The sequence below is a fragment of the Scyliorhinus canicula genome, chromosome 11 (assembly GCF_902713615.1).
Source record: "Scyliorhinus canicula chromosome 11, sScyCan1.1, whole genome shotgun sequence".
Taxonomy (NCBI): Eukaryota; Metazoa; Chordata; class Chondrichthyes; order Carcharhiniformes; family Scyliorhinidae; genus Scyliorhinus; species Scyliorhinus canicula.
In genome coordinates, this window is record NC_052156.1 from 86,858,389 (window position 1) to 86,873,797 (window position 15,409).

At 50.7% G+C, this 15,409-nt stretch overlaps 1 protein-coding gene across 1 annotated transcript in view; it reads right to left on the bottom strand.

Moving 5' to 3' along the window:
* The window catches only part of LOC119973175 (protein SSUH2 homolog), a 69,749-nt gene that overhangs the window by 38,714 nt on the left and 15,626 nt on the right, over window positions 1-15,409 (bottom strand). Inside the window, exons 2-4 of the mRNA XM_038810820.1 lie at window positions 11,835-11,933; window positions 10,625-10,697; window positions 9,531-9,660 (exon numbers count right to left, since the gene is read on the bottom strand). Of these exons, the coding sequence (XP_038666748.1) occupies window positions 9,531-9,660; window positions 10,625-10,697; window positions 11,835-11,933 (302 nt within the window). The remainder of the gene's footprint in view (window positions 1-9,530; window positions 9,661-10,624; window positions 10,698-11,834; window positions 11,934-15,409) is intronic.

Sequence of the window (15,409 nt, forward strand, 5' to 3'; positions counted from 1 at the left end):
TCTTGAATTTGATCTTCCAAAATGTATCACCTCGCATTTGCCTGGATTGAATTCCATCTGCCATTTATCCGCCCAACTCTCCAATCTATCTATATTTTGTTGTATTCTCTGACAGTCCTCCTCGCTATCTGCAACTCCACCAATTTTAGTATCATCTGCAAACTTGCTAATCAGACCACCTATACCATCCTCCAGGTCATGTATGTAGATCACAAACAACAGTGGTCCGAGCACGGATCCCTGTGGAACACCACTAGTCACCCTTCTCCATTTTGAGACACTCCCTTCCACCACTACTCTCTGTCTCCTGTTGCCCAGCCAGTTCTTTATCCATCTAGCTAGTACACCCTGAACCCCATACGACTTCACTTTTGCATCAACCTGCCATGGGAAGCCTTACTAAAGTCCATGTATATGACATCTACAGCCCTTCCCTCATCAATTAACTTCGTCACTTCCTCAAAGAATTCTATTAGGTTTGTAAGACATGTCCTTCCCTGCACAAAACCATGCTGCCTGATGTGACCATCAATTCACAAGACACATGGTTGGAAGTGAACAGTAGTTTTAATAATCTCACAACGGAGCCTGCCTACGACGAGATGAACTGGCAGGCAGGCTCAGACTGCCAAGCTTTATACAACCAGTTGGTGGGAGGAGCCATGGGCGGAGCCAAGGGTGTAGCCCAGTACAAACTCCCGTACACTCCCAGTACATCTCCCCCTAGGGGCAGAGCCGCGCAGCTGCTCGTGTGCTGAGCTTACACAGACATACTGTAGTACATCATATGTAATAACAGTGTGAATTATGCTACTGTGATTCACCACACTGCCTATCACTGATAAGTCTATTTTCTTCCAGATGTGAATAGATCCTATCCCTCAGTATCTTCTCCAACAGTTTGCCTACCACTGACGTCAAGCTCACAGGTCTGTAATTCCCTGGATTTTCCTTGCTACCCTTCTTAAACAAAGGGACAACATTAGCAATTCTCCAGTCCTCCGGGACCTCGCCCGTGCTCAAGAGTTTTGTTTGCATGTTGGCGGGGTGGGGAAGGTTTTGGGTGCCTGGTCTCTGCATGCAGGGCTGGTGTCTGTGGGAGGAGAGGAGGGTTAGTTTCCGGACAGTGCTGGTGTAATAAGTCCACGGAGGCAGAAGCCCCTTCACCAGAATCCCTTTTATTTACAAAAGCAACATCAGTACGACCAGGTGCATTCAGCTTGCTGTCTACACTGGGAGTGTGGAGGACCTGACACTCCCTGTTATATACAGAGAAAGGGGTTCCCTGATTGGGCTGCTAATCAGGGAACTTGTATACTAATTGACCAATCTCAAAGGACTGGCCTAAGTCATTTACACCCCCCCCCCCCCCCCCCCCCCCCCCCCCCAGTCTGAGGAGCCCCCGTGGTCCTCGTGACTCACGCGTCTCCTGCTTAGTTTCTGCTGCACCGGGTCCGGACCCTCCAATTCAGCCTCCGACAGGGGGGGGGGATAACGGCTGGAGCCTGTCTTTTCCAATGTGAGCACCTGAAGGGCGGTTCGCCCCCTTCCTCCGGCACCGGGGTACAGCTGCGGTATCATCCATGGTGTCCATATCAGAGTCCGATGTCCTCACCAGTGGTGCCAGAGGGGCGTGAATAGTCTGTCAGGGAGGGCTCTCCACGGCCCTCGGTATGCTGGTCTGAGTCCGAGGCCCCAAGGGGAGTGAATAGTCTGTCAGGGAGGGCTCTCCACGGCCCTCGGTATGCTGGTCTGAGTCCGAGGCCCCAAGGGGAGTGAATAGTCTGTGAGGGAGGGCTCTCCACGGCCCTCGGTATGCTGGTCTGAGTCCGAGGCCCCAAGGGGAGTGAATAGTCTGTGAGGGAGGGCTCTCCACGGCCCTCGGTATGCTGGTCTGAGTCCGAGGCCCCAAGGGGAGTGAATAGTCTGTGAGGGAGGGCTCTCCACGGCCCTCGGTATGCTGGTCTGAGTCTGAGGCCCGCAGGGGTGTGAACAGTCTGTGAGGGAGGGCTCTCCACGGCCCTCGGTATGCTGGTCTGAGTCCGAGGCCCCAAGGGGAGTGAATAGTCTGTGAGGGAGGACTCTCCACGGCCCTCGGTATGCTGGTCTGAGTCTGAGGCCCGCAGGGGTGTGAACAGTCTGTGAGGGAGGGCTCTCCACGGCCCTCGGTATGCTGGTCTGAGTCCGAGGCCCCAAGGGGAGTGAATAGTCTGTGAGGGAGGGCTCTCCACGGCCCTCGGTATGCTGGTCTGAGTCTGAGGCCCGCAGGAGCGTGAATAGTCTGTCGGGGAGGGCTCTCCACGGCCCTCGGTATGCTGGTCTGAGTCCGAGGCCCCAAGGGGAGTGAATAGTCTGTCGGGGAGGGCTCTCCACGGCCCTCGGTATGCTGGTCTGAGTCTGAGGCCCCAAGGGGAGTGAATAGTCTGTGAGGGAGGGCTCTCCACGGCCCTCGGTATGCTGGTCTGAGTCCGAGGCCCCAAGGGGAGTGAATAGTCTGTGAGGGAGGGCTCTCCACGGCCCTCGGTATGCTGGTCTGAGTCCGAGGCCCCAAGGGGAGTGAATAGTCTGTGAGGGAGGACTCTCCACGGCCCTCGGTATGCTGGTCTGAGTCCGAGGCCCGCACCTGGTCCAGGTGTTTCTTTATTACATGTTTTCCCCACACGTATCTCATACAACACAGGTCCTGTCCTGGCCTTGATCATTCCTGCCACTCATGTGGGGCCATTCGCATAATTTCTGACCCATACCTTTTCACCCGTGTTGAACTGCCTTTCTCGGCGAGTGTTGTCGTTGCCCCTGCATTGGGTCTCTTGGTGTTTTTCTATTCTTCCGCCCAAACTTGGGCATATAGTAGCTCCACCGGTGTTATTCCCGTTGTGGCGTGTGGGGTTGTCCTACAGTCAAATAGCCCGTGCGACCGTTTAGTGTTGACTGATGCTGCTGACTGTTATTTGAATCCAGGGTCTGGACGGCTCTCTCCGCCAACCCATTCGATGCCGGGTGGTATGGTGCCGTCCTTATGTGCCGAATGCCATTTGCCTTCATGAATTTTGTGAACTCCTGGCTGGTGAAAACGATCTATTGTCTGAAACGAACACCTCCGGGATACCATGTGTTGGAAACGAGGTGCAAAGTTTTGAGACAGTTGCTGTTGTATTTTCTGAGTTCATTTTGTAAATATCCAGCCATTTGGAATGGGCATCTACTATTACAAAAAACATTGAACCCATAAATGGGCCTGCAAGTTGTGACCATGGTCTACCAGGCCATTCCCATGGGTGCAGCGAGGCTGCCAATGGCACCTTCTGCCCTTGTTGGCATTCTTGGCTGCTATGTCAGTGCCCAGGCCTGGCCGCCAGATATACCTCCTGGCCAGCATCTTCATTTGAGACTCGAGGGTGCCCATGATGTAGTTCGGTTACTATGGCTCGACGGCCTTGACTTGGAACTATTACTCGTGCTCCCCATAGCAGTATCCCATCTCCCACAGCAATCTGCTCTCTTCTGTTCCAGTAGGGGTGGAATTCCGCCTGGACCGGTCTTTCCATCTCCCCCGTTAGCACGTGTTTTATTTTGCTAAAACTGGGCCCCTTTGTGTCCACAAACAAATGTTTTGTGGCCACCGGAAGGGTGTCATCACAGTTTCTTCTTTTCTGGGTACCAATGGCGGGGTGTCCGGTAATGGCAGCCTGCTTAGTGCGTTAGCGTTTGCCATCCGGGTTCCTGGCTGGTGCTCCAGTTGCTATTAGTTCGCTGCCAGTAGTGGGATCCAGCGTTGGATCCAGGCTGAAGCTATTGGTGGCACCGCTTTTGTCGTCTTTCAGCAAGTCCAGCAATGGCTTGTGGTCTGTGATTATCGTGAATTTCCGCCCATACAAGTACTGGTGAAATTTCTTCACCGCAAAGATTACAGCCGCCTTTTTCAATTTGGGCGTACTTTCGTTCTGCTGTTGCCAAGGTCCTGGAAGCAAACGCTATGGCCGTTCCTATCCATTTTGCCCTCTGTGCCAGAACTGTCCCAACGCCATATGGAAACGCGTCACAAGTGAGCACTAACTCTTTCCTGGAGTAATAGTGTGCCAAGACGTTTTCTGAGGAGAGCTGTTGTTTAATCTTATTGAAAGCTCTGTCTTGGCGGGCAGACCATTCCCCGGCTTGCCCATTTAAAAAAAAATTAGAGTTCATAATTCATTTTTTCCAATTAAGGGGCAATTTAGCATGGCAAATCCACCGACCCTCCACATCTTTGGGTTGTGGGGGTGAAACCCACGCAAACACGGGGAGAATGTGCAAACTCCACATGGACAGTGACCCAGAGCCAGGGTCGAACCTGGGACCTCTTCGCCGTGAGGCAGCAGGGCTAACCCACTGCGCCACCCTGCTGCCCTGGCTTGCCCCTTTTTCAGTAATTGGCGTAGGGGGTCAAGGGCGGAAGCCCTGTTCTGTATGAATTTTCCGTAGTTCGTCACCAGTCCTAAAAATGATCTACTCCCACCAGCCCCAGTATGCCCCAAACTAGGATAATGTGGAGTTTATGAGACGGGCGCTGGAGAAGATCCTGGACCTGGACTCGCACCTGTTGATCATGGGGATGGATTTTAACACGGTCATTGTGCCAAATGTGGACTGGTCTAACCCGAGGTCGGGGAGGGTGTCAACGGTGGTGAAGGAGCTGGAGAGGTATATGGAGCGGATGGGGGCGTGACCCGTGGAGGTTTTGGAGACTGATGTTGATGAGATTTTGTACTTTTCCCATGTGCACTGGCTGTATCCCCGGATTGATTTCTTTGTGGTGGACAAAGCGATTGTGGTTTCAGACCATGCACCGCACTGGGTGGATTTGTGAGTGGACCGGAAAGGGGACCAGCGCCCCCCGCAGGGGAGGCGGGATATGAGGTTGTTAGGAGGTGTGCAAGCGGGTGCGGGCTGCCATCTGGGGTATGTGGAACTCAACGATACGGGGCAGTCGCGGCCACAATGCTGTGGGAGGCACTCAAGGCAGTGGTTAGTTTATTTCGATTCGGGCACAGAGGGAAAGGGTGAAACAAGCAGAGATAGCAAAGGGAAGTTGCGGAGGGCCAGTGGGGCAATGTACGAGTACGGGGCGAATGTGAGCAGGATGCTGGCCCAATAACGTAGGAAACAGGAGGCGGCGAGTGAAATTGGTAGAGTGAAGGATGGGTCGGGAAAGGTGGTACTGGACCCCATGGGGGTAAATGGGGTGTTTGAGGAGTTTTATAGGAGGTTATATGAGTTAGAGCCCCCGGCAGGGGGAGAAGGAATGTGATGGTTCCTTAACAGTGCCCTCAAACTCGCCCCCTACACAAGGTCGCCTCCATCTGCCCCCACCTCCATCACCCATTTCCTGACCATTGCTGTTTTCCACCTAATAATAATTCATCAAACTTGGCAGCGCCAGCATTCCCCCTCAACCCCTCTCTTATAACACCCTCCTCACCCGCAGGGTCTTCCCCAACCATACAATCCTCAAAATTATCCCGTACACCATCCTAAAAAATGACTTGGAACAGAAATGGGGAGGTTCTGAAATACAAACAAGAACCTGGCCGGCACCATCATTTTAACCGTCTGCATGTGCCCCGCCAGTCAGCGGCAACACATCCCACCTCTTGAAATCCACCATCATTCCCTCCACCAGTCGTGCCAAGTTCACTTTATGTAGCTGTGCCCAACTCCATGCCACCTAGATTCCTAGATACCGAAAACTCGCCCCCACCACCCGAACTGCAACTCCCCTAACCTCCTCTTCTGCCCCCTAGCATTAATCGGGAACATCTTGCTCTTCCCCATGTTCAATTTGTATCCCGGAAACTCCCTCAAGATCTCCATGATCCTTGCGAAGCTGCCCACCGGGTCTGAAATATATAACAACAGATCGTTGGCATACAGCGAGACTCTGTGCTCAGCACCCCCGCTCAATCCCTTTCCAACTCCTCGCCGCCATCGGCAGCTGCTCTACAGCCAAGGCAAAAAGAAACGGGGAGAGTGGGCACCCTCGCCTCGTGTGCCCCCCCCCCCCCCCCCCCCCCCCCCCCCCCCAGTGTAGCCCGAAGTACTCTGAACTCGTCCTGTTTGTCCAGAACTCACCATCGGCGCCCTGTACAGCGGCCGAACACACTCCACAAACCCCTGGCCAAACCCGAACTGACCTGGCACCTCCAACAAATACGCCCACTCCACCCAATCAAAGGCCTTCTCTGCACCCATTGCCCCTCACTACTTCTAGCTCCTGCCCCTCCGAGGGCATCATAATAACATTAAGCAACCTGCGCACATTTGCCATCAACTCTCGCCCCTTCACAAATCCCGTCTGGCCCTCCCCTATCACCCCTGGCACACAACCCTCTATCCATGACACTAACGACTTCGCAACAACTTTGTATCAACATTAATAATAATAATTGCTTATTGTCACAAGTAGGCTTCAGTGAAGTTACTGTGAAAAGCCCCTAGCCGACACATTCCAGCGCCTGTTTGTGGAGGCTGGTATGGGAATTGAACCCACGCTGCTGGCATTGTTCTGCATTGCAAGCCAGCTATTTAGCCCACTATGCTAAACCAGCCCCATTAACCAAGATATCGGGCGGTGCGACCCACACTGCTTCAGATCCTTATCATCTTCAAAATCAGGGAATTAGACGTCAGCAACAATGTGAGGAGGAGCTCCCCCCTACCCCTCACTTCACTGTACATCCTCACTAGCACAGGCCCTAACTCCGCACCGAACTTCCTGAACAACTCCACTGGGAACCCGAACAGCCCTGAGGCCTACCCTGCCTGCATCGCACCAATGCCATCCATCACCTCCCTCAACCCGATCGGAGCCCCCAATCCCTGCACCCTCTGCTCCTCCACCCGAGGGAACTCCAACCCATCCAGGAACTGTCTCATCTTCTTCTTCCCAAGCGGAGGCTCTGACACGTACAGCCTTCTGCAGAAGGTCTCAAATAACCCGTTCACCCCCTCTGGGTCCAACACCACCTTGCCCTTCTCATCCCTCACCCTACCAATCTCCCTCACTGCCTGCTTCCTCACCTGGTGGGCCAGCACCTTACTCGCCTTTTCCCTGTACTCATACACCGCCTCCCTCTGGCCTTCTGCAGCTGCCCTACCGCCTTCCCCATGGACACTAACCTGAACTCCATCTGGAGTCTCTGCCTCTCCTTTAACAACCCCTCCTCTGGTGCCACCGAGTACTTCTGATCCACCCTCAGAATCTCATTCACCAGCCTCGCCCTCTGTTCTCGTTCCACCCTCTCCCTATGCACCTTGATCGATATAAATTCACCCCTAACTACTGCCTTAAGTGCCTCCCACTGCGTGGCAGCAACCATAATCCCTGAATACGTCCAGACGGTGACCCCCGCCAGCAGCACCTTATCCATCACAAAGAAATCGATCCGGGAGTACACCTGGTGCACATGTGAGAAGTACGAAAACTCCTTGCCCTCGGGCTCCCAAACCTCCACTGGTCCACCCCCCCCCCCCCCCCCCCCCCCCGCCCCCCACTCCCCTCAGACAACCCATGGAGCCCCTCTGCTCTCTAGCCACCGCCAACACCTTCGACAACTTAGGACTTAACCGCCCATCCACGGTTCCAGAGCCGCGTTAAAATCGCCTCCCCATTACCAGCCAATCCATGTCCAGGTCTGGGATCTACCCTAACAGCAGCCTCACAAAGTCCCAATTTTGGGCGTAAATATTTACAAGGATTACCAGCATCCCCTCCAGCTTCCCACTGACTACTACATATCTACCCCCCTGGATCGGCCACAATGTTCCCCACCTCAAATGTCACTTTTTTATTAACCAACACCGCCAGCCCCCACGTCTTCAGTCTAACTCCGGGTGGAATACATGCCCCACCCATCCCTTCCTCAGCCTCGTCTGGTCTCCCACCTTCAGGTGTGTCTCCTGTGAAAACACTACGTCCACCCAGGACACTCACTGTCACTGCTTCTCCGTCGTAACCTGCTCCAATCTACCCACCCAATATGCCCCACATTTACACAGAACCCCTCTCCAAAGTTCAATGTCCTCACACTCCCAGTCCATGGTCTCTCATAAAGTCCATCACCTCCTCCGGCGAGTCAAAATTAAATTCTTGCTTTCGGTGCGGGTTACAAAGCCAGAACTTCACCCATTTATCCATTTACACCCGGCCCACCCCTTGGCCAGCTCTGCACCCAGGTCCTTAAAATCCGCAGCTCAGTCCCCGCCCAGTTACATTTCTTGGTTCCCCCACATGCGGCCTCCTCCTCAGCACCTTGTGCACCCAATCCATCTTGAGGGGCAGGTCAGAGGCCCACTCCCCCATCGACTTGTCCAACATGCTCACCACAAGCTTAGCAGCCTCCACACCTTCCATGCATTTGGACATCCCCACGATCCTCAGATTCTGCCTCCTGGAGCGGTTCTCAACGTCCTCCAGCTTCTCAATCAGTCTTTTCTGGCTGCTCATCACCATCCCCATATCTGCCTCCAGCGAGGTCAGCTGATCCTCTTGTTCCACCACCGACTCTGCCACTTTCTGGTTCGCCAGACCCTGAGCCTCCTGCTTCTGCTCCACCCACTCGATCGCCGCCCTAAGCGGCTCCACCACCTTGGCCAAATCCCCCAAGGCCTCCTTCTGCTGCTGGAATTTGCCGTAAAGGAATTCCACCAGCTGCTCTGTCAACCACTGTGCTGGCAGTGTGCCCCCTGGCTCTCCGCCATCTTCACCTGTGCCGCACCACAAACAGATTCTTACTCCAGCTGCTCTCTCTTCCTCGTGGCACATTTGCCCGATGAGCAATACACTAGGGGCTTTTCACAGTAACTTCATTGCAGTGTTAATGTAAGCCTACTTACATTAACAATAAAGATTATTATTATTACCAGTCGCACCAGAGGAGTATCACATTCCCTGGGAACTCATGCATATTTTGCCCTCAAATCCACCTCGAGAGGGAGCCACCCAATGTGCGACCACTCGCTCCATAGCCGCCATCGGAAATCCCATATGCCGCCTTAACCACCTTATCCATCTGTCCTGCTGTCTAAAGTGATCTATGGACATGCACACGAAGGTCCCTCTGAACCTCTTCTTTGCAGAGTCCTGCCATTCATTGTATATTCCCTTGTCTTGTTAGCCCTCCCACGCCTTTCAGGGTTAAACTCCATTTGCCACTGTTTTGCCCATCAAACTAGCCCATCTATGTCGTACTGTAATCTAAGGCTTTTCTTCTCACTATTTACCACCTCACCAATTTTCTTGTCACCTGTGAACTTACTGATCATACCTCCTACAACACATAGCATTCCAAACATTTCTAACCCTTCAGACGTGTCCCTGGCTTCAAGGGGCCTCTTGAATATCAAAGGGCAGATGGAACTTGCCTCACACAAGCACTGATGGGTATCCATGAGGAGGAGGGGCAGAAGAGAGAGGCCAAGAAACAAATGGAAGATAGAGTGACTGGGTTGGGGTAGGGACGATGAAAGGATTGACTTTAAGATGGGTGACTTACCCTGTACATGTTGAATGGTGTGAGATCACGAAAGTCCATGTCGCGGGCAGGGCTGCTGCTGTAGCAGCAGTGAGCATCAGCAAACTGTGTTAATGCCTCTCTCGCCGCTTCTTCAGTGATGGATGGAATTCTAGAAGGAAGTAGATAAAACGTCAAGTCTGAATCCCGGGAAATGCTGTATTCCCAGCTTCATTCTTTTTGGATGGATGGTGGGGAACCTATCCCGATGGGTGGCACGATGGTCAGACTCGATGGGCAGCACAGCGGCTAGCACTGCTACCTCACAACGCCAGGGACCTGGTTTCGATTCTGACCTCAGGTGACTGTCGGTGTGGAGTTTGCACATTCTCCCCGTGTCTGTGTGGGTTTCCTCGGAGTGCTCTGGTTTTGTTCCACAGGCCAAAGATGTGCAGGTTAGGTGGGGTTACGGGGATAGGGCAGGGTAGTGGACCTAGGTAAGACGCCCTTTCGGAGAGTGGGTGCAGACTCGATAAGCCAAATGGCCTCCTTCTGCACCACAGGAATTCTATGATTCTCCAGCATCCTGGCCCAACATCTGCCCCTCAATTATAAACAGATGGCTATTATCTCACTGCCCATTTCCACCGCCCATGTAGTGTGAGCTGAGAACAAGAAAAAACCTATCTGCCTGGAGTGTCTTCTTGGTGCTGGATTTATTACTGTAATAGTGGGGCTTCTCTCAGTGTCAGCATGTGAGCTGGTGACAAGCAACACCCATCAGCCAGAGAGAGTTTACAGCAGAATAGCAACATAGGAGCAGGAAGAGGCCATTCAGCCTGTCGAGCCAGCTCTGCCATTCAATACGAGCATGGAATAGGCCACAGGAAGAATTTCCAATGATGAAAAGCAGCTTTAAATCATCGTAATCATTCAGCAATGACTCAGGCACTTTAACATTGATGATGTGTCTCCTACACCAAGAAAGGAATTATATTTGTGATCAAAGAGTAATTTTAAGACTGAGGTAGGTTGAAATTAGTGATATTTTGAAACCAGATGGAGGGAGTTCCCTCCAGTATGCTAATAGTATGACTGAGGCCTGATGGTCCAGGACCCCTGAGAAGACAGTGTACCTCCACTCTAGCTGGGGCTGTGCTCGCTCCTTCTTATCAGATGAGTAGACTGGTGGAGGTATGTAGTTTCCACCTGTAACCAAGAAAAAATATTCAATTCTTCAAGCACCCATCATTTACACTGAAATAAATATCCAGAATGAGGGATGTGTTGCCGGGGTTACCTCAAAGGGGTCTCGGGGTCTCTGTGGGAACAATTAACTTCCCCACAAACCTCGCAGAATACAAGCTCCCACGTTAAGGGAGTGGGGACCTCTAAACAATGTATAGTTGTATCGTATATACAGAGGGTGGCACGGTGGCACAGTGGTTAGCACTGCTGCCTCACAGCACCATGGACTCGGGTTCAATTCCACCCTTGGGTGATCTGTCTGTGTAAAGTTTTCACATTCTCCCTTTGTCTGCGTGTGTTTCCTCCGGGTGCTCCGGTTTCCTCCCACAGTCCAAAGATGTGCAGGTTAGGTAGACTGGCCATGCTAAATTGCCCCTTTGTGCCCAAAGATTAGCTGGGGTTACGGAATATTGGGCCTTGGTAGGGTGTTCTTTCGGATGGTTGGTACAGACTCAATGGGCTGAATGGCCTCCTTCTGCACTGTAGGGATTCTATGATATAAAGTCGACCAGTTTGGCATCGGCAAGGCAGACCCAATTGGGATCTACTGTGTGGTGTACATAATAGTTACTGTAAATAAACACAGTTTCTTGAACTACTCGGTGTAGACTCTTTCAACGCCTTATAAAAGCATCAAAAACTGAAGTTTACTAATGCTGATGAACGTTTGTATTATTTGAGGTGAATTCCTGCCTTCCCCCTCCACCCCTGAGTCCATGGCCCTGACCTGTGATCAGGCAATGGGTTCTGCCAGCCAATTCTTGACTCATGGAGGCCATTCTTCACATGTGAATTCAAGTGGTGAGCATTGGCAGGCTCTTCAGCCCTGAGGGACTTCGCACTGATCCTGTCCTCCCTTGGAATTTCCAGTGGGAATCTGCAGAAAGTGCTCAGGAGCAGGGACCCACCGTGGCACATGGGGCATCGCAGACAGTACACTGAGTGACTGAGACATCCCGGAAAGCTGTCTCTGGGATAAAATACCCCTACAGCTTTTCAAAATACTCCTTTTAATTCATGGAAAGTTCATCTTCTGAGAATCAGCAAGAGGATAAGCACACTCTGCTATCAACTCACTATAATTCATTCCAAACTTACCACCACCTGCGACAGTTCCCTCGTAGCCTCTCACATTGTCCAGCATTTCAATAGGAGGCGCTGTTGGGCCTTCCTCATCCTCCAAATCCTCTGGTCCATCTGCATGAGATCAGGACAGTTAGAAGTGTGTTGGTTACCGTTTAATTTCTGACTGATGTAAGGGTCCTCCTGTTTAAACTTGGTTTCCCTTGTGTATTCCCTTTTTTGTCTGTTATTCTTTGCTTTTATAATTTTTGCACCTGGGCAGCTGCTGGGATTTATGCCTTTCAGGTGGACTGCACTTTTAATTTTAAGACAAAACGGGACCCCCCCCCCCCCCCCCCCCCGCCGGCATGTGTGCTATTCCCCCTGTGAGATGTGATACTTGGTTTGGACGAGTGGTGACACATTTTGATGGACTTGGCTGGCAACCGACTATTTATTTTTAATTCTCAGGACTTAACAGATTCTCGACGTTGATTGGTGCTGACTGTTCCAGAATGTCTCTGACCTTGTGAGACTGGGTGTTTTTGCTTTCAGTTTTGATTTGAACTCAGAGCTGAATAGAACTCTCCTAGAAAAGGTAGAACTCTCTCTCTAATAACTCAGCTGGGGCTCACTCCAGGCAAACAGAGCAACCAGTTGGTGAATGTTTAAAGCCTGAAGACAGAGCTGGGAGGAAACTTTCCAGATTCCTCACCCTGTAAGGTTACCCGATCACTCTAAGCCCTCATGGAAGTTGCCCCTTTGATACTCTATTTATTTGAGACAGGCTCTTCGTCAGTCTGCTGAAACTGCCAACAAATAAGAAATTGAATAGACCTGTAGTGCATCTTCCATGTGAAGACCCAGGTTATCACAAGTTAAAGTGACTCCCGAGAGGGGAATCCCACAGCCTGAGAGTCCAGCCTAAATGTTCCAGCCAGAAGATCCAAACCAACTAGTGGTTTCAGAATTCCACGTCCTGGGAAGATAGCTGGCTGCAACAATCTCAATATCAGCAACAAGGATACTTATCTCTATTTTTTCAATTGTAATCCCTGTCATTTTTACCATTCCCTTTCCCTCTGTGTGCGTCTGTCTTGTGTGTGTTTGGGTAGAGGGAACGATAAAGGGGGGGGGGGGGGGTTAAGTAATAGATTAGCTGGCCAATATTCTATGATGATCATTGCATGACTGATTTCTGTTGAATTTACAAATAAACAGTTTAATTGTGTTTCACAAATCTGGTGCCTGTAAGTTTTGGAGCAGTCAAAGGTCAAAGATCTCAGAAACTACACAGGATTTATTGGTCAATTCATTTATGTTGGGACTCCGGGGACTGTGTGTGTGTGTGGGGGGGGGGGGGGGGGGTGTCATAAGGCCACAGTGAGCTGGTCCGATTGAGTACTTAATAGAGAGGCACTTCAAATGGAAATGTGTTATGGGCCATATCTCTAAATGGATAGAGATGTGGGAACTTCCTATTATCCACACAGCTTGGTATTCTGTGCCTTGAATGAATGAATGGTGTGGCATGACAGCACCGTGGTTAGCACTGCTGCCTCACAAAGCCAGGGACCTGGGTTCGATTCCAGCCTTGGGTGACTATCTGTGCGGAATCTGCATATTTTCCCCGTGTCTGCGTGGGATTCTTCCGGGTGCTCCAGTTTACTCCCAAAGTCCAAAGATGTGCAGGTTAGTTGGATTGGCCATTCTAAATTGTCCCTTAGTCCAAAGATGTGCAGGATAGGCAGGGTTAAGGGTATAGTGTGGGGGTGTCAGCCTAGGTAGGGTGCTCTTTCAGAGGGTCGGTGTAAACTTGATGGGCTGAATGGCCTCCTTTTGCACTGTCGTGATTCTATGGTTCTATGAAAGGATGTAAGGAGAGAAAGATTTGCATTTCATTAGGCCCCTTCTTAGCTTCAAGGTGCCTCATGGTGCTGTACAGCTAATTAAGCACTTCTGTAGTCATTGCGGTAATGGAGGAAATGCAACAACCAACTTGCATGCAGCAAACCCCCAGATACAACAAGGTGGCAATAATAATAATCACTTATTGTCACAAGTAGGCTTCAATGAAGTTACTGTGAAAAGACCCTAGTCACCACATTCTGGCGCCTGTTCGGGGAGGCCGGAACGGGAATTCAACCCGCGCTGCTGGCAGTGTTTGGCATTACAAGCCAGCTGTTTAGCCCACTGTGCTAAACCAGCCCCTAAGATCAGACAATCCTTTTATTAGCAATCCTGATCGTGGGGTCATTACTGGGCAAGACACGGGAGAGAATTCTGCTGCTGCCTTCAGAGAACAATTTGTGGGTTCTTTTAGACCCAGCTGGAAAACCACATGGGGCCTCGGTGATAACGCTGCCCTGGGAGGTGTCAAGTGTCTGCCATGGGAATTGAACCTACAAATTTTGACTCAGCAATGAAATGGTTACCACTGAGTAACAGCTGACACATTTACCATGGTGGATGTGAAGAGGACGTTTCTTCTTGTAGGAGAATCTAGAACCAGGGGCCACTGTCTAAAAATAAGGGGTTGCCCATTGTCATGTGAGAGTACCTTTAGAAATGGGTGTTTATAAATGGGTGTGTATATAAATATCTGTAGTGAGAGTACCTTTAGGAAATGGGTGTTTATTACTGCAGTGATGTCAGAGTGGGTGGAGCTGGGCTGTCTTGTCAGCTTTTTACTTTCGTTTTTGAGCAGACTGCAGGGTGTGTTTTAGTTTTGTTTTCAGTGTTGGAGCTGAAGGCAGACAGACCAGGTGTACTGCTGTTCGCTCTGCCATCAAAAGACTATCTCTTGATCATTTGGTGAATTCAGAATTATAAATGTTCTCAGTAGTGAATGTAAACCTAATGTGCTTCTGTTAAAAGGTATTTCTTTTGTCTTCTGGATGTTGTTTGGGAAGTTATTAAGGATTACTCAGTGTTGTATTCTTTGGGGGTTGTATTTGAATTGATGGTTGCTAAGATGTTCATTGTATGTTTTAAAAAGGTTAACTTGAGTTTATAGAATAAACATTGTTTTGCTTTTAAAAAATACTTTTCCGTTTCTTCTGTACCACACCTGTAGAGTGGGCCGTGTGCTCCCCTTACCACAATCTATTAAAAGTTGTGGGTCAGGTGAACTCCATGATACACTTTGGGGTTCTCTAAACTCTGGCCCATAACACCATTTCAGACAGAGATGGGAAGTTGCTTTTTCTCTCAGTGAGTTGTGAGATTGGAATTTTCTTCCTCAAAACATGATTGGGGCAGTCTTTGAATATTTTTAAGGCAGAGGTAGATAGATTCTTCATAAGTGAGGGGGTGAAAGGTTATCGGGGGTCAGCAGGAATATGAAGTTGAGGTTAAACCTGGATCCGCCATGATCTTATTGAATGGCGGAGCAGGCTCGAGGGGCCGAGTGGCCTACCCCTGCTCCTAATTCATATGTTTGTAAGTTTCAATGCAATGGAAGTGAACATTAGACAGGGAGTATTAGAGGTAGCTGAGTCGATACCACTTACTTTGGGGCAGCACGGTCGCACAATGGTTAGCACTGCTGCCTCACAGCTCCAGGGACCCGGGTTCAATTTCTCTTAGGTGACTGCATGTTCACCCATGTC